Below are 22,199 nucleotides of genomic sequence, written 5' to 3' on the forward strand. Positions count from 1 at the left end.
AAGTCTCTAAGTGATGGCACTCCACTGTTTCGTGGGTAGAGGTAGCGGCGGAAGGCAGCTCATAGATCCTGAGGCAGCTTTTTTGTGAGTCTCGCCACATGAGATCCACACTGTAGCTCTACACGGCCGTCCTCCCCAAGCTGTTCCAGCATGCCAACCAATGCTCGGACTCTAAGTGCAAACTTCCTGAAGCCTGCCGTGTCGCTGGAACGGATATTGGGCTCATCCATCAGCTCTGCTATTCTTTGCAGTGACAAGTGATGAGGCTGACCATATAGCTTGATGAGTGAAGCCATAGTGTCTGTGTATGGGCGAAGAGAGTTACTGTACGAATCAGCAATCAGAAGAGCTTCTTCAAATCTGAGGTGGTCACATAGCACCTGATACTTAAATCTCTCCGTTGCGTCAGCTGGAAGAATGTTGTCCAAAGCAAATCTTAATCGAGCAAACTGCCTGGGGTCAGCCCGGGTAAACTCCGGAATTGATGGCTTTGGGCCTCTGTAAATCTTCTCCCTCGTGGCTATAGGTTGAGTGGGAGTAGACGCGCACTCTGGAGACAGGATGTTGCCCTCTAGCGTAGTACCAAAAGTTGGTGATGCTGGGGGAGGCTGCGGCACATGGCTCTGGGTGTCTGTACCAGTGGTCACTGCAGCTGCGGCCTGTAGAACTTGTAACTCCTGCAGGCGCTGGCTAAGCTCTTGAACAATACCTGGTGATCGCGAGGGTGGAACAAACTGCACGTGTGGCGGATCAGGATGGTCTCTGGGAAGGGAGACTGGAGGTGGTGGTAGTGGCCACTCCTCCTGCTGTTCAGCACTTCCTTGTGCGCCAGGTATAGTATCCTGATGCAGAGAGGTCTGGGTGGGCAGATGTGTGGAGAGCCACGAGTCACTGGCTGAAATACTTCCTGACGGAGCAGGCTGCAAACTTGTAGAAGCCAATGTCGCAGTGCCACGATCCATCCGTCTCCACATATCTGTAAACATCATCTGAAGACGCCTGTTGTCTTCCTGAAGCTGTTGCACAATGTTCATAAACTCGTGGGGAGCACTGGATAATGCTGGTTCAGTGATGGGAGTTCTAATATAACCAGGAGATGTTCCACTTATCTGTCCTGGGGGTTGATGGAGGGGCGTCATCCCGGCGTATCCCTCTCTGGCCCCGTACTGCTCTGGTGGGGCAGGTGGCAGTGCATATCCCTCATAATCACTCATCCATCCTGGCGGTCGCACTGTTCTCCGTGGATGGGCACCACCTCTCTGCGGATCAAAATCCATCTTCACTCCGTAATCATCAAGTCCCGGGTTTCGGCACCGAATTTGTTCTGGAGACTTTCTTACTACTGTGGTTCAATAGTGGTGTGATCGCGGAGTGTGCATCGGTTAGAATGCAAAGGAATAGGCTGGATGGATCTTTATGGTTGTTTATTTTCAGATGGGAGAGTATAGAATGACTAGTAACATATACGTGTGTGGTTCTGTAACAAAACAGACAATAAAAAGAATATGAATTACAATTTACATTGACTTACTATGATGACACAAATAATAACCAAAATAGTAGTGTAAATATAACCTGGGAAAATGCGAATCTAACCAAAAGAAGATAATAGGTAGAATTCACCATATATTCACTGTAATAATGCAGTCACATGCTATCACGTAGGCCCCAAAGCCTTCACCACTACGCAGAACTACTGCTATTACACATAAATAGACCCTACTACACTACTAATCAACAGAACTGACATACAGGTGACTGCTCTAGTATAATAGGATGCTATCAACCAACTAAACGTAAGATAGAATGAGCATTAAGTGCGCAGGAAAAACATGACTTGTCTTAACATCTTAGCTCAAGTGCTAACAACGATGAACGTGTAAAAATAATGTCAAACATACTCTAGTAACACTCTTATACACTTTAACATTACAGACATTGCACAGCCAAACACCCACCTGTCTCATGGACGCACACAGTGAAGAAAGAAAAAGAACGAGGGAACATGCAACTATCACCGATGCTCTGGGCCGACTAACTAAACACACAAAATGGCTGCGCCCCTAGTGGTCGGCCTGGGAACTGCATGCAAACTAAAAATACTGTATATAAACAGTCTTGTCTTTTTAACAAAAATAATATTTTCAAGGTAATTGTACTGTACACTCACCTAAAGGATTATTAGGAACACCTGTTCAATTTCTCATTAATGCAATTATCTAATCAACCAATCACATGGCAGTTGCTTCAATGCATTTAGGGGTGTGGTCCTGGTCAAGACAATCTCCTGAACTCCAAACTGAATGTCAGAATGGGAAAGAAAGGTGATTTAAGCAATTTTGAGCGTGGCATGGTTGTTGGTGCCAGACGGGCCGGTCTGAGTATTTCACAATCTGCTCAGTTACTGGGATTTTCACGCACAACCATTTCTAGGGTTTACAAAGAATGGTGTGAAAAGGGAAAAACATCCAGTATGCGGCAGTCCTGTGGGCGAAAATGCCTCGTTGATGCTAGAGGTCAGAGGAGAATGGGCCGACTGATTCAAGCTGATAGAAGAGCAACTTTGACTGAAATAACCACTCGTTACAACCGAGGTATGCAGCAAAGCATTTGTGAAGCCACAACACGCACAACCTTGAGGCGGATGGGCTACAACAGCAGAAGACCCCACCGGGTACCACTCATCTCCACTACAAATAGGAAAAAGAGGCTACAATTTGCACGAGCTCACCAAAATTGGACAGTTGAAGACTGGAAAAATGTTGCCTGGTCTGATGAGTCTCGATTTCTGTTGAGACATTCAGATGGTAGAGTCAGAATTTGGCGTAAACACAATGAGAACACGGATCCATCATGCCGTGTTACCACTGTGCAGGCTGGTGGTGGTGGTGTAATGATGTGGGGGATGTTTTCTTGGCACACTTTAGGCCCCTTAGTGCCAGTTGGGCATCGTTTAAATGCCACGGCCTACCTGAGCATTGTTTCTGACCATGTCCATCCCTTTATGACCACCATGTACCCATCCTCTGATGGCTACTTCCAGCAGGATAATGCACCATGTCACAAAGCTTGAATCATTTCAAATTGGTTTCTTGAACATGACAATGAGTTCACTGTACTCAAATGGCCCCCACAGTCACCAGATCTCAACCCAATAGAGCATCTTTGGGATGTGGTGGAACGGGAGCTTCGTGCCCTGGATGTGCATCCCACAAATCTCCATCAACTGCAAGATGCTATCCTATCAATATGGGCCAACATTTCTAAAGAATGCTTTCAGCACCTTGTTGAATCAATGCCACGTAGAATTAAGGCAGTTCTGAAGGCGAAAGGGGGTCAAACACAGTATTAGTATGGTGTTCCTAATAATCCTTTAGGCGAGTGTATATTGTAAGTATCCAGGATGTATGTTCTGGATGTTAATATATCACAGCTTGCCGTAACAGCCTACCTTCAGGAAGTCTTCCTTCATAACCTGGTACAGGGCAGCACAGGTCTCCACAACTATCTGTGAGATGGTGCTGGTCCTAACCCTGTACTGGAACCTGAGGGACTTGAATGTTTCACCTGCATGAGACAAAAAGAGCAATGATAAAACATACAGAGACAATAACATTAACAATAACAACATTGGTTTTTATATAACTTTGATAAGCAGTCACACCAACCTGTTGCTAAGAACCGCAGTGTCAAAGACAGACGCTCTCTAGGTGGTATTGCCAGTCTCATTTTGGTGTCCTTTTTTTTTATGAGGTGTTCGACTTTCCCCAGCAAGAAATCAAAGTCGTCTGCGGTCATTCGCAGCATCTTCCTAAACCCACTCTTATCATTCATCTATTTAAAAGACAAATAAAGAAATAAATCAGCTTAACACGAGCAGGCAGCTGCTTCAATACATGTTTTACTCACCTCCAACTCTCTCTGTAGCACGGACAATCCCTGCTGCCTGCGTGCGCTTATCCAGCCTTTGACCCATATTCTTTTTTTCTCCTTTTTTTTTCTTGGTTCTGAACAGACCATTGCGCAAACAACTTGCACCGCCAATTTTGTCCCGGTGTCCATTTTCAAATAGACGTAATTAACACCTGTTTCGCGATAGTTCCCATCCACCTCTCGCGTGTGTTTTCGTGACAAAACGTGGTTTGGGGACCGGAGAGAGTCATTGAGTGACAGAGTTGTTGTCAGCTCGTGTAGTGTGTAACCCCCTGTTGCAGATCATTCACGTAGTGTCGCGTAGTGTGAACAGCACAACGACTTCAAGACTCCAGAGCAAGTCATGTAGTCTGAACAGCACACCGATCTGCCGACGTTTAAAGTTGTGTAGTGTGAACTAGGCATTAGTCGAAGCCATCTTAACCGATGTCCTTTTATAGCTTCCGGATCACCGTCACATGCAACGTCACGAGTGACGAAAGACACAGCACTAATCAAGATTGGAGTAGTTCCATTACAGACTTCAGACGCATCATGCCGATGGCATTCCCCAAAGCGTAGAGTACGATGCAGCGGGAGTTCCCTTACGAAAGGTAACTGAGGTTATTGTATTCGGCCAGCCAAATAACTCCTCAGAAGTTATATTAGATTCAAGTCCCCTGGCATCTTTTACTCGAAAACAACTGTTAGACATTTAGGCTTTTTAATTGACAATAACTTGTTAGAATCTGCGTTTAATAGCAAAAACTAACCCATTTTTATCGAATAAAGATTTCGAAAGAGTAATCCATACCTTTATTTTATCCATAGACAGTAGATTTTATTACGGCTGCCCCGTGTCCATCTATATTGCACCAAATCCGACACTGCACTCCCGAGTGAAGTCGATTGGATGAACGGTTCTCGAAATAATCAAAATGCAAACGGACATACAGACACATAGCCTAGAGAATATTGCCTTTATTGGAGAGAAGAATATGTTCAGCACCCTCTCTCCGAAGCTTCGAGTAGTCGATGTTCATTACTACCAAAGCTTCGAAGCTCAAAAAATGGTATTCGGACCAGCCCTATGTAATACCATCAGATAAATACTCTCAAAGAGCTAACAAAAGATTCAAAATAGATGACGAGATAACATGCATTTCGTTGTTAGCCATAGAGGGGATGTAAAATTAACAGAATAGAATAGATTAGATTAGAATAGAAACTGTTTTTTCCCTATAGATATTCTGTATTACTTACATGATATTAATTAGCATCATCAGTCACAACAAATTCAGTCATACTGTAAAATGTACTACAATAACTAGCATTTGCACGGCAGCTTCTCACATGGGACATGCGTAATTGCTCAAGATACCAAGCGGAAACAGTCTCAGATCACTCTGCACATCTGTGGTTGGGACTTGCTTTGTAAGCAATGTAATATCGGCATTACTGGCTTTCCTGTCCTCGTTTTCCGTGGTTGCCGTCCCCATTTTGGAGCCTGTATCTGATTTGTGATTCTACGATACACGTGCAGATCTTATCACTCACAAATACTGTATATAAGGCCCTGCACTGCCATAGCAAACATCTCTGTCTGAAATGCGCTTCATAATGTCTCTGGTCAGCATCACTCTCATCAGCAGCATTCTTCTGAGCCTGTTTCCTCATGCACACTCCTGGATACAAATGAGGTCTTACCTCATGATTTATTGCATTGCTGTGGATTCAGCTGATATTTCTGATGCCTTTAAATGGGGACTATGTAAGAAACGGACGTATGTGGGTTTATGACTATGACTGTAAGAATCATAGCATCTTTATGTCACGTCAGATGGGCCGCTGAACTATGCCTGCTGTGTGAAATACACTCGAAATCCTCTGCCCTTCGGTGTGATCAAGGGCTTCATCGAGCAGAGCTCCCGCGAGGTGTGTGTCGCATAGATGCCATCATGTGAGTCACTGTGATCTGATCTCAGAGATGAGTCAGGGTTCACCCACTTACCCACACAATGTGGTTACACCAAAATAGGTGTTAATTTAATCACACATTTAAATATCATTATTAAATAATAATAACATATTTTAAAGATGTTAAAAGTGGGTGTTATTATAACGTGAAAGATTTTTCACTAACGCTCACTGCAATTATTTGATTAAAAATTAGTTGAAAAAAACAGCAATGTTCTGAAATATTATTACAATTTTAAATAAATAGGTTTCTGTAATGGCAAATCAGATTTTACAGCATCATTACTCCAGTCTTCAGTGTGATCCTTCAGAACTCATTCTAATATGCTGATTTGATGTATTGAAGACTGCTTAATATTTTTGTTAAATGTAAAGTTCAAAAGTGAAATAAAAACATTGTAGTACATAAATGTCTTACTATCACTTCTGATCAATGTAATGTGGTAGTGTATATACTGTATGATTGAGATTCAGCATTATTTCTTGGTCACTAATTTTATACAATACAAATAATTAGTAAAATAAGGTATGACGTTCTTGCTTCCGTTCAAGCAAGATGCTCTTTGAGTCTTTCTCAAATCATGCTGGAGATCAAGTTTTACATGCGGCTCAGGTGCTGCTGCCGTCAACACAATGCGCTTCGAGTATCAAGAAAAGTGCTATATAATGTAACTAATTATTATTATTTTACGTTTTTAAATCAACTTTTCACTCTAAGTTGATTTATTTGAAAAATAATTATGATTAAAATCTATGAATAAACATTAAATGTACTATTTAATACACCATTGTTCAAAAGTTCATTTAGATTTAATAGTTTTTGAAAGTCTCTTAATCACACCAAATCTGCATTTGTTATAAAAAAACTCAGTAATAATGTGAAAAATGATCCATTTAAAATGAAGCCATTACTCCAGTCTTCAGTGCCACATGATCCTTCACACATCATTATGCAAATGTGGTGCTCAAGATGTTTTCTTATCATTAGGAACGTTGAAAACTAAAGTTGTGCTGCTTATACAGTTTTGTGGAAATCATGATACATTCAGTATATTTTGATAAAGTTACACATATTTTGTAACATTGTAAAATGTCTTTACTGTCAAGTTTTAATCAATTAAATGAACTCTAGCTGAATAAAAACAATTTCTTTCTTCACCAAGAACAACAAGAAGGTGTGTGTGTGAGCGTTGAGGATCAGTGGGTGAAAGCAGCGCTGGCACGTCTGAGGTAAGGAGTGTGTGACATTTAAAACAAGTCACCTCATATTTGTGGCAAATGTACCATTGCATCATTCAAGGTAACATATTATGCGATCACTGAGCAGTAAATAGTGTCACAGACTCTTATTGATTTGATATTTAATGATTTTTTGGCTCTCTCTAAAAAAGAGTTAACAGAACACAGATGACAGCCATTACTTTACAAAACAATCATTAGTCTAGAACAAACCAAAGCACATCTGTGTAAAGGTGTCAGCTTGTGATATCTCATAGCACAATCTCATAATCTCATCTCTGTCCTCCTCAAACCAAGTAGACGTGGGCACAGGTGACGCAAATTCCATATTGTTCATCAGCTAAAAGAGAGAGAGACAACGAGTGAAAATTAGGCTATATGAAACAAACATCTGCTAAAGACTTCTTGATGAAGACAAACGGACATAGATGTTAAAGAATTCTGCAAAAACTCATAATTCAAGGTATTATTTATAACCTGAAGATACTCCTCAAAGTTGATGGCGCCATAATGATGAACGTCTACAGAGTCAAACATCGCTCTGCGCTGCTCAGGAGAAGAGTCATGCTGAAAGAAGTCAAGCATCTCAATGCTGTCCCAGAGTTCATGTTGGGACCGTAAACGGGGGAAAAAACAACAAGAGATTGTGAGAGATTATTAATACTTATTTTATTCAAATAATCTGATCTATTATTGACTTGTGTGGAGTGGAATCTTGTGATGTCAGAGAGTGCTGCCACCTAGAGCTGAAATAGTGTTTGTTACAATTAAAAAGATATCTGTCTGGGTTTAGCTTTGCAAAATGCATGGGTACTGAAAGTAAGTGTTCACTTACAGGGCACTACTGAAGTGGAGAAGATACCCATATTCCTCGGCAAAATGCTCAAAATGAAATCTAAGGTTGGAGATGTCTTCAGAAGTCCACTGGGGGTATTTCTCCTTCAACTTCTCAACCACTTCATTCCAGCGGCGTCTATTCTCTGAAAAACATGTGAATCATCGACATTATGCCTGTACCTATGGACACTGACAGGGGATTCAGACATTGGCTGCAAAACAGAAAGTGTTAGGCAAACTTCTAAATGTCTCATGTTTCAGAAATTGTGATAGGCCAACTTATACCATTGAACCTCTCCTCCTCCAGTTTGGAGCGATCATTCTGCCGCTCCATTCTTGCACAGTCGGCCACATTCGCTGCATGACACTCTGCAAAAATATTGTCTTCATCTCCTTCTTCTTTGTCTTCTTCAGCTGCAATACACAGATCGAAAACATCAACGTTACTACAAGTCATGAAATGCCATAGGCTATTCCTCCGGGCTGCAGTATCCTGCCCAAAACAGCAAAACCACACAAGTCACCCAGCTTAAACAAAGGGATAGTTCACCAAAAATAAAAATGATCCCATGATATACTCGCCCTCAAGCCATCCTAGTGTATGACTTTCCTACATAGGTGTGTAGCCGATGACTTTCCTAGGAAGGCTTGAGGGCGAGTAAATCATGGGTTAATTTTTATTTTTGGTGAACTAACATTATCCATTTAAATAATGTGCCATCCTACCTAGCTTGATTTAGCAAGTCAGTTTAAATCAAATAAACAAAATAAATATCTGTTACTCATTTCCTCAACAGTTCTGCTCTAGCTTTACACTAAACTGCTGTAGGCTAACGTTAACTGGCTAACCTTATACCATGGTCTGGGTGAATACTCGATTCTGATTGGCTGCAGGGTGTCCATTAAAAAGTGATAGAGGACACCTAGTAAATAAACCGTCAGGCGTAACCATGGAAACCAAGTTATTGTTTGTAAAAACTTTAGATTTCGATTGTAAAATTAATTAAAATATAAACTAATGTTTTAAAAATGTGTTATTTGGCAAGTGACCATGGTGTTAATGCCCTTCGAGGTGTCCATTGTCAGGTATTAACATAGACAGAATATAAACGGGTATTAATGGACTTCGGCGGAGGCAACCGTCCTCCGCGACCGTTAATACCTGACAATGGACACCTCGTCGGGCATTAACCCTTACTTTAACTGACAACTGTAACGTTGTCTGTTGAGATTAGCTATAGTCAATTTCATGTAATTTAACGTACAAATAAGAACAACACGTTGGGAAAACCTGCCAGCTTAAAATAATGAATAAACATACGAAATCTTTACAACACTTGACGGAAAAAAGTGACAACCAGCCCTGGTCTCCTCAATAGGATTTTGAACTCAACTGTTAATTCAGTCACTGACCTTCTTTGAGCTGAGACTCGGTAAGATTAAATATGTACGGCGGTCGAGCCAAAGGAATGGAAAAAAATGAGCCCATTTTCAATAAAGTAAGAAGAACAGAAACTCAGCGCGGTGTTTCGTGACTGAATGATTCAGCGTTTTGAACGAATCGTTTGAATGAACGACTCAATGATTCATTTATTAAGACGGTCTCTTGCTGACACCTATTGGCGGTTTAGATTCATGTTTACAAGTGTCATTGATTTTATTTATTTTTTGTATTTTTTATTTCTTTACATTTGTTTAAAGAAAAACAATCTCATAACATTATTATATTTATTACAGTTCTAATTTTGCAGTGTAAATTATTTAATTTGATTGATAACAGCCCTTATTATTACAAATGTGACATAAAAAGATGATGCATATATTTAATAAGGTTTTAAAAATTGGCCTTTATAAAGGTAAATAACGGGCAGTATGTTAAAGCTGATAGAACGCTGGTGAGAATATTGCTTCAGAATAAATTATATGTACTTATGACAGCCACCATTTAAATGTTTATATGTAAAAAAAAAAAAAAAAAAAAAAAAAAAAAAAAAAAAAAAAAGAGTAGAAACATTATTATGTCATTAAAAATGTATTATAACGTTATTATAAAAACTTCCTTATGTGTAATATAAATGCATATATATATATATATATATATATATATATATATATTTAACCTTTAATATTATAATGATGTGCCTATGGGGTTCCTTATAGTTCACAGCATGAGTTGAGAGAGATGTTTCTTTGGAGAAATGTGCTGTGCTGTTCCTGATAGGCCCTGAGTTCATCAATATTGGATCACATTGGGAAATGTGTGGCAATGCCCAGCCCCAGTGTCAATACATGCTCGTTTTTGACTTGGCGCAAATGTTTTCCCCTTTCCTTTCTCTCCAGAATGCTTCATTTCCGCTGCACACTGTCTCATGAGGGACGATCGATGCCCAGACCCCTCCACTTCCTGAACATGTCACCTGTCTCAGCACTGGTCTGAGCACACTACTCTGAAACATTATTTGTGGCGTACCGTACAGTATTTCCCACAGTACTCTTCAGACAGGAGCAGCGAGAGCATCTCTGTATCCGTAGCTCTGCTTCCTCTGGACAGGAAGAGGAAGACCTCGTTTATGACCAGCTCTTAAATCAGCATCTTAAATCTGTTATAAAAACAAGCCCACGGAGTTACACAGCTTGTCCATTTTTAGGTTATTGTCAATTAAAAAGCCTAAATGTCTAACAGTTGTTTCCGAGTAAGACTCCAGGGGACTTGAATCTAATATAACTTCTGAGGAGTTATTTGGCTGGCCGAATACAATAACCTCCGTTTTTTCCTCATTTAGCATTAAAACGTTTTTGGCCATCCAGTTTTTAACGTCCTTTAAACTCTCTAAAAGTGACTCAAATGAATTGGTAGAGCGCCTGAGTGGTAGATACATTTGCGTGTCGTCGGCGTAACAATGAAATTACACTCCATACTTTCTGAAAATGCTAATCCAGGGAAGCAGATATAAAGAAAAAAGTATGGGAGAAAGAATAGACCCGTGCGAAACCACTTTTTTTCTACAATTTTAGAGGCAAAGGACATCTGAGAGATTGGCCTGTAGTTTTGCATATCATCCTGGCCCAAATGTGGACGCTTCAACCGAGGTGTCACCGCAGCATGTTTAAACTCTTGTGGATATGTCCCACTGGACAAGCTCTTATGTGCTAAACTCAGTGATTCACAGTCAAAGGTCTGCTTTAACAAACGACTAGGCATCAGATCATTTGCACAAAATGTTGGTTTCAGTTTTTGTACAATGTCCTCCAGAACTGTGAAAGTGATAGGTTCAGAAACATTCCACTCAGCAACGCAGGCAGGATAGTCAGATGGATCTACTGTCACCAAAGGGATCTGGGAGCGCTGACTGACAAACTTTTGGCTAAAGAAATTAAGAAAGTCCTCACAGGAAATAAGTGTATATCACTCAAAGGTTGAATTACAGCGTTAATAATGGAAAATAAGAGTTTCGAATTATTAATATTGGCCCTAATAATATTGGAGAAGTAGGTATTTGTACACTTCCCCCTGGGGATTATCAAATCAAAATCAAATCAAGTATAGTTATATAAAACATATTGTATTTGAGACATCACTGTGGCTCGTTGGAGACGTTGGATGAGAGCAGCTTTGAGCAGGCTGATCTGTGTGTGTGATGGAGGCGTTCGGCTACGGTTCTCCTGGTAAAGCATGCGCTTGTCCTCAGCTGCCCGAGTCTTCATATGTCAGCCATCAATCCCTCGCCTTTTTCGACTCTCGAAACATTATCTTCCTCAGTCTGGAAGACAAAAGAAATAAGAAGTGCCATGTCATGTTACCGGGTGGATTCTACAGTAGAGGGTTCCTCAGGTAGATGTGGTCGGTGAGCGGTTGTCAGATGTCAAGTCAAGTCATCTTCATTTATATAGTGCTTTTAACAATGTAGATTATTCAAGCAGCTTTACAGTGATAATAGGAGATTACAGTGACAGAGATTGTTCTGGCTTTACAGCAGCTCTAGAATAAAGTTATTGTCCAGCTAAAGTTAGTTTTGATTGATTCACTTCCGTCGCAACGATCATTAGTTATTAACTTAGGGGCCGCTAACACGACACCGCTCTAACAGGAAACCCTTAAGCTCTCTCTGCGCAAACTTCAAGTCAAGTCACCTTTATTATAGCGCTTTTTACTATACAGATTGTATCAAAGCAGCTTCACAGTGATAACATGAAAATAATACAACAAAGTTCGTTTCTAGAAGAAAATTGCGTCATCGTCCACCTTAAGCAAGGCAGATCAATAATACTGTTGAATATTAAATGTCCCCAACTAAGCAACTAAGGCAACAGTGGCAAGGAACCAAAACTCCATCAGTGACAGAATGGAGAAAAAAACCTTGGGAGAACCCAGACTCAGTCGCTCAGTTCTCCTCTGGCCAACGAGCGAACAGTGTGTGATTATGATCCAGGCAGCATTACAGGTCAGAAGTCAGATTGGTCGAGTCGATGAGGCCTTCACAGGGCTGATGAGGCTGGCACTTCAGGGATGCGTCATGGATGGGTGCAGGTGCATGTCCACCACCTGATCTGGATACGGCCGGGGTCCACCTCACTTCAGGAAACGGAGAGACTGGTTGACACTTCAGGACTGCGTTGTCATCATGTCCAGGCGCAGGTCCTTCATCGGATCTGGATACTGCCTGGATCCGGCGGACTGCGATAAACCTCGGGATAAACAGAGAGACTAATATTAGCGTAGATGCCATTCTTCTTATGATGTAACGAGTTCATGAGGATTTATGGGAAGTGTTCCCGGTTCCGGCTGGCCTAATCTATGCATCCTAACATTGAATTATTGAAGTCTATAATGTGTTATGTGTATGCTAGGTCAAAGAGATGTGTCTTTAGTCTAGATTTCAACTGACAGAGTGTGTCTACTTCCCGGACAATGTTAGGAAGACTGTTGCAAAGTTTTGGTGCTAAATAGGAGAAGGATCTACCGCCAGCAGATTTTGATATTCTAGGTATTATCAACTGGCCGGAATTTTGAGATCGCAATAGACGTGAAGGACTATAATGCGTTAAGAGCTCGCTCAAGTACTGCGGAGCTAAACCATTTAGTGCTTTGTAAGTAATCAGCAATATTTTAAAATCTATACGATGTTTAATAGGGAGCCAGTGCAGTGTCGACAGAACCGGGCTAATATGGTCATACTTCCTGGTTCTGGTAAGAACTCGAGCTGCTGCGTTTTGGACCAGCTATAGTTTGTTTATTAAGCGTGCAGGGCAACCACCCATAAGAGCATTACAATAATCTAGCCTTGAGGTCATGAACTCTTAAAATAATTGTTCCGAATTTGTCAATGAGAGCATATGGCGTAATTTAGATATATTTTTAAGATGGAAAAATGCAGTTTTAAAGATACTAGACACGTGACTTTCAAATGAAAGATTGGTATCAAAGAGCACACACAGGTTCCTAACCGACGACGAAGACTTGACAGAGCAGCCATCAAGTGTTAGACAGTATTCTAGATTATTATGTGAGGAAGTTTTTTGTCCAATAATTAGAATCTCTGTTTTTTCAGAATTTAGTAGTAGGAAATTACTAGTCATCCAGTTTTTTATATCAGCTATGCATTCCGTTAATTTTGTGCATTGGTAAGTTTCGTCTGGGCGTGAAGAAATATAGATCTGAGTATCATCAGCATAACAGTGCGAACTAATGCCATGCTTCCTAATGATATCTCCCAAGGGTAACAAGTACAGAGTGAACAGCAACGGTCCTAGTACTGAGCCTTGTGGTACGCCATACTGAACTTGTGATTGATGAGACAGCTCTTCATTTACTGCTACAAACTGATAACGGTCAGATAAGTATGATTTAAACCATGCTAATGCAATTCCACTAATGCCAACATAATTTTCGAGTCTATTTAAAAGAATGTTGTGGTCAAAAGTGTAAAATGCAGCACTAAGATCGAGTAACACTGATAGAGAGATACAACCACGATCGGATGATAAGAGCAGATCATTTGTGACTCTAACGAGAGCTGTCTCAGTACTATGGTACGGTCTAAATCCTGATTGAAACTCCTCGCAGATATCATTTCTTTCTAAAAAGGAACATAGTTGTGAGGATACCGCCTTTTCTAGTATCTTTGACAGAAAGAGTAGATTTGAGATCGGCCTGTAATTTACTAATTCTGTAGGATCAAGTTGCGGACTTTTAATAAGAGGTTTAATCATAGCCAGCTTAAAAGTTTTCGGTAATTATCCTAATGACAAAGATGAATTAATGATATTAAGAAGAGGATCTATGACCTCTGGAAGCGTCTCTTTCAGTAGCTTAGTCGGTATAGGGTCTAACATACATGTTGTCGATTTAGATGATTTAATGAGTTTAGCGAATTCTTTCTCTCCTATAGCAATGAATGAATCAAATTTTTCCTCAGGGAGACTACAATGCTTTCCCTGATGCGATACTGTAGTAGACGGTTGCATAGTTATAATTTTCTCCCTGATATTATCAATTTTGTAAGTGAAGAAGTTCATAAAGTCATTACTGCTGTGCTGCTTGGAAACTTCTGGGCTTGAAGCTTTATTTTTCGTTAGTTTAGCCACTGTTTCAAATAAATACCTAGGGTTTTGTTTATTTTCTTCTAATATGGTTGAAAAATAAGCAGATCTAGCAGCTTTTAAGGCCTCTCTGTATGCAATCGAGCTCTCCTTCCATGAAATGGGAAATACCTCTAGTTTTGTTTTCTTCCAGTTGCGCTCCATTTTTCTGGCTGCTCTCTTAAGGGCCCGAGTGTGCTCGTTGTACCACGGCGTTGGACTATTTTCTTTAATCTTCTTTAAGCGCAACGGAGCAACCGTGTCTAAAGTGCTGGAAAAGAGAGAGTTAAAAGTTTCTTTCGCAATATCGAGTTCTTCTAAGCTATCTAGGATGCTGAGATGATGAAACTGATCAGGAAGATCATTAATAAAGCAATCTTTAGTGGCAGAAGTGATAGGTCTAACATATTTGTAACACGGAGTCGGCTTTGCAGCCTTGGCTAAATGTAATTTACATGAGACTAGATAATGATCTGAGATGTCATCGCTCTGCTGCAGAATTTCAACGGCATCAACATTTATTCTGTGTGATATTAGATCTAGAGTATGATTTCGAGATTGAGTAGGTCCTGACACGTGTCGTCTAACTCCAATAGAGTTCAGAATGTCTCTAAATGCCAATCCCAATGCATCTTTTTCATTATCTACATGGATCTTAAAATCACCAACAATTATGACTTTATCTGCAGCCAGTACTAACTCTGATAGAAAGTCCGCAAATTCTTTGATAAAGTCTGTATGGTGCCCTGGTGGCCTGTATACAGTAGCCATCACACATCTCAAACGTGATTTATCATTTACACTAGATAGTGTTACATTAAGCACCAACACTTCAAAAGAATTATATTTGCAACTAGACTTTGCAGTAATTCTGAAAATATGACTATAAATTACAGCAACACCTCCCCCTTTGCCTTTCAGACGAGGTTCATGTTTATAACAGTAATCTTGTGGGGTGGACTCATTTAAAGTAATGTAATCGTTTGGTTTTAGCCAGGTTTCTGTCAAACACAGCACATCTAGATTATAGTCTGTAATCATATCATTAACAATAAGTATTTTTGAAGTAAGGGATCTAATATTCAGCAACCTGAGCTTTATCATTTGCTTATTTGTATTATAACTGCTTCCTGACCTAAGCCCCAGATTGTCATGTTTGAGCTCTAAGACTATGTGCCATATTACTAGAGAGAAGAGCAGCACCATCCCAGGAGGGATGAATACCATCTCTTTTCAGCAGGTCAGGTCTGCCCCAAAAACTTCTCCAATTGTTTATGAATTCTATAGTATTCTGCGGACACCACTTAGACAACCAGCCAATGAGTGAGGACAATATACTAAGTATCTCATCACTCCGGTGAACAGGAAGGGGGCCAGAGCAAATTACAGTGCCTGACATCGTACTTGCGAGTTCACACACCCCTTTAACATTCATTTTAGTGATCTCCGACTGGCGGAGTCGAACATCATTAGTGCCGACGTGAATAATAATCTTAGAGAATTTACGATTAGCATTAGCCAGCACTTTTAAATTTGCTTTGATGTCAGGCGCTCTGGCTCCCGGCAAACATGTGACTGTGATGGCTGGTGTCTCTATTTTCACGTTCCGTGTAATAAAATCGCCAATAACTAGGGAACAATCAACAGGATTCTCAGTGGTTGTTTTACTGAGTGGGGAGAATCTATTTGATGTTGTTATCGGAACGGAAGAGCGGTGTTTTGTCCCGCGACTACAGCGCCTCATCGTCACCCAGTTGCCCTGCTGCACGGGCTCTGCGGCCGGAACCGAACCATGTACAGAGTTCACTAAGCTAGTCGCATCCAGAGCAGTATCTAAAGCCCTTGCACTCTTACTCTCCTCGATTAAAGTTTGGATGCGTGTCTCTAGTTCTGAAATCATCTCCGTCAGCCTGACTATCTCCCTGCAATTATCACATGTAAATCCTGTGCTGATGGTGAAGGCTATGCTAAACATGTGACATTAAGTGCAAGTAACAATAAGAGGAGAATATGACATGACTCACTGTGTTTGTTGACTGATCCTACTCACCTAAGTTGTTTGATGAACTTGTAAAGAGTGGTGGATGGCACGCTAACAGGCTAGAGAATTACAAGCGTGTTGTGCTAGCAATAACGATTTAGATTGAAGCTAGTGTCGTAGAAATTTTAAACTGTATATTAAACTAACCATGTTTCTAACATCTAACCTTATTTAACATCTAACATTGGAACAGGATGTACTGTACGAAACCAATGGAAAACTTGTGTCTTTGACTGTGTGCGTATGTATGTAAAAATAACTTAGTTTTGGGAAATGAAACTAGACAGTCTGTTAGAATCTTGTGATTACAGATGAAGTCACCACAAGATCAGAGTTTGCTTTACCTAGTAACAGAGGGGTTTGCATATGAAGAACCAATCAAATAGTGGGGATATTATGTAATGCAGCCTGACATTTATGCCATACCTCTATACTATAAAAACTGTTGTATATGTGTTTTACGGTGGGATGTCTCAATGGAATTTGTCTGAGATCCTCCGGCCTTGATTCTTCTTGGGAGAGTTCTCTGAGAACTGCTCGAAGACTCTCCCGGCCGTTATTAAAGCATTTAGAGGACATTTGCTGAAAGTCTGTCTGTTCATTTCTGCTGCGCAGCAGGTCAGTTTAGGGAATCAAGTAAGTTAGAGTAAGAAACTCGGCCAGATGTCGACTGAAGACGCAAGAGCTGGAGTATAAAGGTTATTAAGTGTCGATTGTAGACGCTCTGTGTCGACAGTAGACGCAACAGTTTTATTTTAGATAGTTAGGTTAAGGGAAAATTCCTTTACACTAGCGATGTCAGGTTAATGTGTGATGTTGATTAAGTTATATTTAGCAGTATAAACAACAAGGAATGATAGTAAATAATGACTCAAAACAGAAAAATATGCAAAGCTTACAGACGCAAACCAACGCAGCAACGAGGCAGACAAGAGCCTTGTGAACACCCAATGTCCTTGCACTCTGATGGCGTGCACATGCGTATTACGAGTTCAGTCTATAGGTATGCACGTTTGAATATATGTGCGCAGGCGTGTAGTCCTTCCCTACAAATCAACCCTCAACATACTACTTGTCTGGCCTTAAAATTTATAATACAGAATTTTTAATCGCTTCCACCTGAGCCACGCGAACCGGAATTATCCAGACACCGCTTTATCTGTAGAGAGATAAAGGGAGGAATGCCTTCACAGGGGAGAGACGAGCTGACACTTCAGGACTGCGTTGTCATCATGTCCAGGCGCAGGTCCTTCATCGGATCTGGATACGGCCTGGATCCGGCAAGCTGCGGGAAAACCTCGGGATAAACAAAGACACTAAAATTAGCGTAGATGCCATTTTTCTTATGATGTAATGAGTACATCAGGATTTATGGGAAGTGTTCCCGGTTCCGGCTGACCTAATCTACGCAGCCTAACATTGAATTATAGAAGTCTATAATGTGTTATGTGTATGCTAGGTCAAAGAGATGTGTCTTTAGTCTAGCTTTCAACTGACAGAGTGTGTCTACTTCCCGGACAATGTTAGGAAGACTGTTCCAAAGTTTTGGTGCTAAATAGGAGAAGGATCTACCGCCAGCAGTCGATTTTGATATTCTAGGTATTATCAACTGGCCGGAATTTTGAGATCGCAATAGACGTGACGGACTATAATGCGTTAAGAGCTCGCTCAAGTACTGCGGAGCTAAACCATTTAGTGCTTTGTAAGTAATCAGCAATATTTTAAAATCTATACGATGTTTAATAGGGAGCCAATGCAGTGTCGACAGAACCGGGCTAATATGGTCATACTTCCTGGTTCTGGTAAGAACTCGAGCTGCTGCGTTTTGGACCAGCTATAGTTTGTTTATTAAGCGTGCAGGGCAACCACCCATAAGAGCATTACAATAATCTATCCTTGAGGTCATGAACTCTTAAAATAATTGTTCTGCATTTGTCAATGAGAGCATATGACATATTATATATATATTTTTTAAGATGGAAACATGCGGTTTTACAGATACTAGACAAGTGACTTTCAAACCCAGGTTCCTAACCGATGACGAAGACTTAACAGAGCAGCCATCAAGTGTTAGACAGTATTCTAGATTATTACGTGAGGAAGTGTTTTGTCCAATAATTAGAATCTCTGTTTTTTCAGAATTTAGTAGTAGGAAATTACTAGTCATCCAATTTTTTATATCAGCTATGCATTCCATTAATTTTGTGAATTGGTAAGTTTCGTCTGGGCGTGAAGAAATATAGATCTGAGTATCGTCAGCATAACAGTGAAAACTAATGCCATGCTTCCTAATGATATCTCCCAAGGGTAACAAGTACAGAGTGAAAAGCAACGGTCCTAGTACTGAGCCTTGTGGTACGCCATACTGAACTTGTGATTGATGAGACAGCTCTTCATTTACTGCTACAAACTGATAACAGTCAGATAAGTATGATTTAAACCATGCTAATGCAATTCCACTAATGCCAACATAATTTTCGAGTCTATTTAAAAGAATGTTGTGGTCAATAGTATGAAATGCAGCACTAAGATCGAGTAACACTGATAGCGAGATACAACCACGATCGGATGATAAGAGCAGATCATTTGTGACTCTAACGAGAGCTGTCTCAGTACTATGGTACGGTCTAAATCTGGACTGGAAATCCTCGCAGATATCATTTCTTTCTAAAAAGGAACATAGTTGTGAGGATACCGCCTTTTCTAGTATCTTTGACAGAAAAGGCAGATTCGAGATTGGATGGTAACTGACACCTAGAATATCAAAATCGACTGCTGGCAGTAGATCCTTTTCCTATTTAGCACCAAAACTTTGGAACAGTCTTCCTAACATTGCCTGGGAAGCGGACACACTCTGTCAGTTGAAAGCTAGATTAAAGACACATCTCTTTGACCTAGCATACACATAACACATTATAGACTTCTATAATTCAATGTTAGGCTGCATAGATTAGGCCAGCCGGAACCGGGAACACTTCCCATAAATCCTGATGTACTTGTTACATCATAAGAAGAATGGCATCTACGCTAATTTAAGTGTCTTTGTTTATCCCAAGGTTTTCCCGCAGCTTGCCGGATCCAGGCCGTATCCAGATCCGATGAAGGACCTGCGCCTGGACATGATGACAACGCAGTCCAGAAATGTCAGCCAGTCTCTCCCCTATGAAGGCCTTCCTCCCTTTACCACTCTACAGATAAAGCGTTGTCGGGAAAATTCGTTTCGCGTACCTACCCCGAAGTGACAAAACAAAATAAAATTCTGTATCAAAATTTATAAGGAAAGACCAGTACTTTGTTTAGGCTTGGTTTGTAGGGAATTACAAACCTGCGCACATACATTCAAACGTACATGACTATAGAACCAATTCTTAACCTAGGCTTCCATGTTGAAGCACATCAGCAGGGCACTTACAGACGGCTGTGATTACCATATAGTCTTACAGAAACACATTGAACTCTGACTTGAACTTGTAGAACTGAATCTTTCCTGTACCTCAAACAGTAGAGCATTGGCACTTGCAACGCCAAGGTCATGGGTTCGACTCTCAGGGAAAACAAGAACTGATAAGAATGTAAAAATCTGTACCTTGAAATGCAATGTAAGTCGCTTTGGATAAAAGCGTCTGCAAAATGCATAAATGTAAATGAATCGGCTTGATGATGTAGTCCCTTCTCCATCTACACACAGTGTCTGGAGAACAGATCAAGACATTACCACTACTCTAATGAAGTGGAACTTCTTCACATAGCTTACAGGATTGTACTTCATTACTGTACACGGAAAGGCAAGTATAACATATTTGCAATATTCTCTGCTAATAATATTCATGACCATCATACAGTATTAAAGACACTTACTTCTCGGTCTGTTTCTGTTGGGCTCGCTCCATCTCCCCTTTCTTCCATTTCTCCATGTCTCCCTCAGACACCAACACTAGACGACGACGACGACGACGACGACAACAACAACAACAACAACAACAACAACAACAACAACAACAACAACAGGACACAAGACAACATCAATACTATACTCTGTGCAAAATGTGTGCATGGTTTACCTGGCGCCTCTCTGAGGACTGATGAGATGTCTTCTTCCGCTTCGGCTAGTCCCTCTGCAAAGACACTTTACTTCACTTATGCTGACCAATCTGTGAGTGATCAGCTTCACTTCAGAAAATACACAATGTATATATACCATCTCCTTTGTGACTCTGGCAAATCTTCGGAGGAAAGACCACAGCCTTTCCATTCCTTCCCCGTCTGTGAGCACAAACCCATCGAGCCGCCCAGTGCTGTGCTTGATCTGTGATTAAAGCAGAATATCACACACACTGATGATCCTACTACAGTGGAACCTGCTTACAGTGATCGAAGGCTTCTTAATCCAGAGTTTCAGCGAAGTGGAGGTTCGCTGAAGGAGATTTTAATCTAAAGACTCTGACGGACGATGGGCTCAATTTATAGCCTCTGTCCATGCCCATTCTGGCGGGCTCTGACATGTCAGGGCGCGAATTGCCCTGATTAGACTACGCGTCTGAGCCGCCCCATCATAGGTTCGTGCAGTTGCCGCAGCACAGCCAATGACCGCGCTCACCGCTCATCAGTGTGTGCTGTGCAGCTGCACTGCATTTCAAAAATTTGGCTTGAATATTCTCGAGAAAAGAAGTTTGACCATAGCGTAAGCTACTTGTGCAATAGGAGAGACCTCTCGAAAGGGAACTAATGCCATGCTTCCTAATGATATCTCCCAAGGGTAGCATGTACAGAGAGAAAAGCAACGGTCCTAGTACTGAGCCTTGTGGTACGCCATACTGAACTTTGTCGATTTTTATATAACTAATCGATGAGACAGCTCTTCATTTACTGCTACAAACTGATAACAGTCAGATAAGTATGATTTAAACCATGCTAATGCAATTCCACTAATGCCAACATAATTTTCGAGTCTATTTAAAATAATGTTGTGGTCAAAAGTGTAAAATGCAGCACTAAGATCGAGTAACACTAATAGCGAGACACAACCACGATCGGATGATAAGAGCAGATCATTTGTGACTCTAATGAGAGCTGTCTCAGTACTATGATACGGTCTAAATCCTGATTGAAACTCCTCGCAGATATCATTTCTTTCTAAAAAGGAACACAGTTGTGAGGATACTGCCTTTTCTAGTATCTTTGACAGAAAGAGTAGATTTGAGATCGGCCTGTAATTTACTAATTCTGTAGGATCAAGTTGCGGTCTTTTAATAAGAGATTTAATCATAGCCAGCTTAAAAGTTTTTGGTACGTATCCTAATGACAAAGATGAATTGATGATATTAAGAAGAGGATCTATGACCTCTGGAAGCGTCTCTTTCAGTAGCTTAGTCGGTATAGGGTCTAACATACATGTTGTCGATTTAGATGATTTAACGAGTTTAGCGAATTCTTCCTCTCCTATAGCAATGAATGAATCAATTCGATTAAAGTTTGGATGCGTGTCTCTAGTTCTGAAATCATCTCCGTCAGCCTGACTATCTCCCTGCAATTATCACATGTAAATCCTGTGCTGATGGTGAAGGCTATGCTAAACATGTGACATTAAGTGCAAGTAACAATAAGAGGAGAATAT

At 40.7% G+C, this 22,199-nt stretch overlaps 1 protein-coding gene across 2 annotated transcripts; it reads right to left on the bottom strand.

The window, feature by feature from the left end:
- Nucleotides 1–7,029: 7,029 nt before the first annotated feature.
- LOC311292561 (uncharacterized protein) lies at nucleotides 7,030–21,004 on the bottom strand. Of its 2 annotated transcripts, XR_014627737.1 has the most exons (7): nucleotides 20,784–21,004; nucleotides 20,647–20,700; nucleotides 11,545–11,726; nucleotides 8,251–8,379; nucleotides 7,964–8,108; nucleotides 7,606–7,720; nucleotides 7,030–7,468 (listed from the first exon to the last, which is right to left on the bottom strand). XR_014627737.1 is itself a non-coding variant. In XM_084412286.1 (5 exons), the coding sequence occupies exons 1-5, from the start codon at nucleotides 9,452–9,454 to the stop codon at nucleotides 7,331–7,333; spliced, it is 603 nt and encodes a 200-aa protein (XP_084268412.1). In that variant the 5' UTR covers nucleotides 9,455–9,900; the 3' UTR covers nucleotides 7,031–7,330. The 2 variants fall into 2 exon arrangements, 1 of the variants encoding a protein (XP_084268412.1); XM_084412286.1 differs by lacking the exons at nucleotides 11,545–11,726; nucleotides 20,647–20,700; nucleotides 20,784–21,004 and adding an exon at nucleotides 9,379–9,900 and having other exon boundaries at nucleotides 7,031–7,468.
- Nucleotides 21,005–22,199: the final 1,195 nt, after the last annotated feature.

Source organism: Rutilus rutilus (genome assembly GCF_951802725.1).
Source record: "Rutilus rutilus genome assembly, chromosome: 6".
Classification (NCBI taxonomy): domain Eukaryota; kingdom Metazoa; phylum Chordata; class Actinopteri; order Cypriniformes; family Leuciscidae; genus Rutilus; species Rutilus rutilus.

Bases quoted from the DNA above. Each gene is read 5' to 3' on its own strand.
- LOC311292561 (XM_084412286.1), bottom strand. From the start codon at position 9,454: ATGGGCTCATTTTTTTCCATTCCTTTGGCTCGACCGCCGTACATATTT. The intron at 8,109-8,250 runs GTATAAGTTGGC...CATGTTTTTCAG, and splicing joins GGAGGAGGAGAGGTTCAATG to AGAATAGACGCCGCTGGAAT. The intron at 7,469-7,605 runs GTTATAAATAAT...TCTCTCTTTTAG, and splicing joins ACTTTGAGGAGTATCTTCAG to CTGATGAACAATATGGAATT.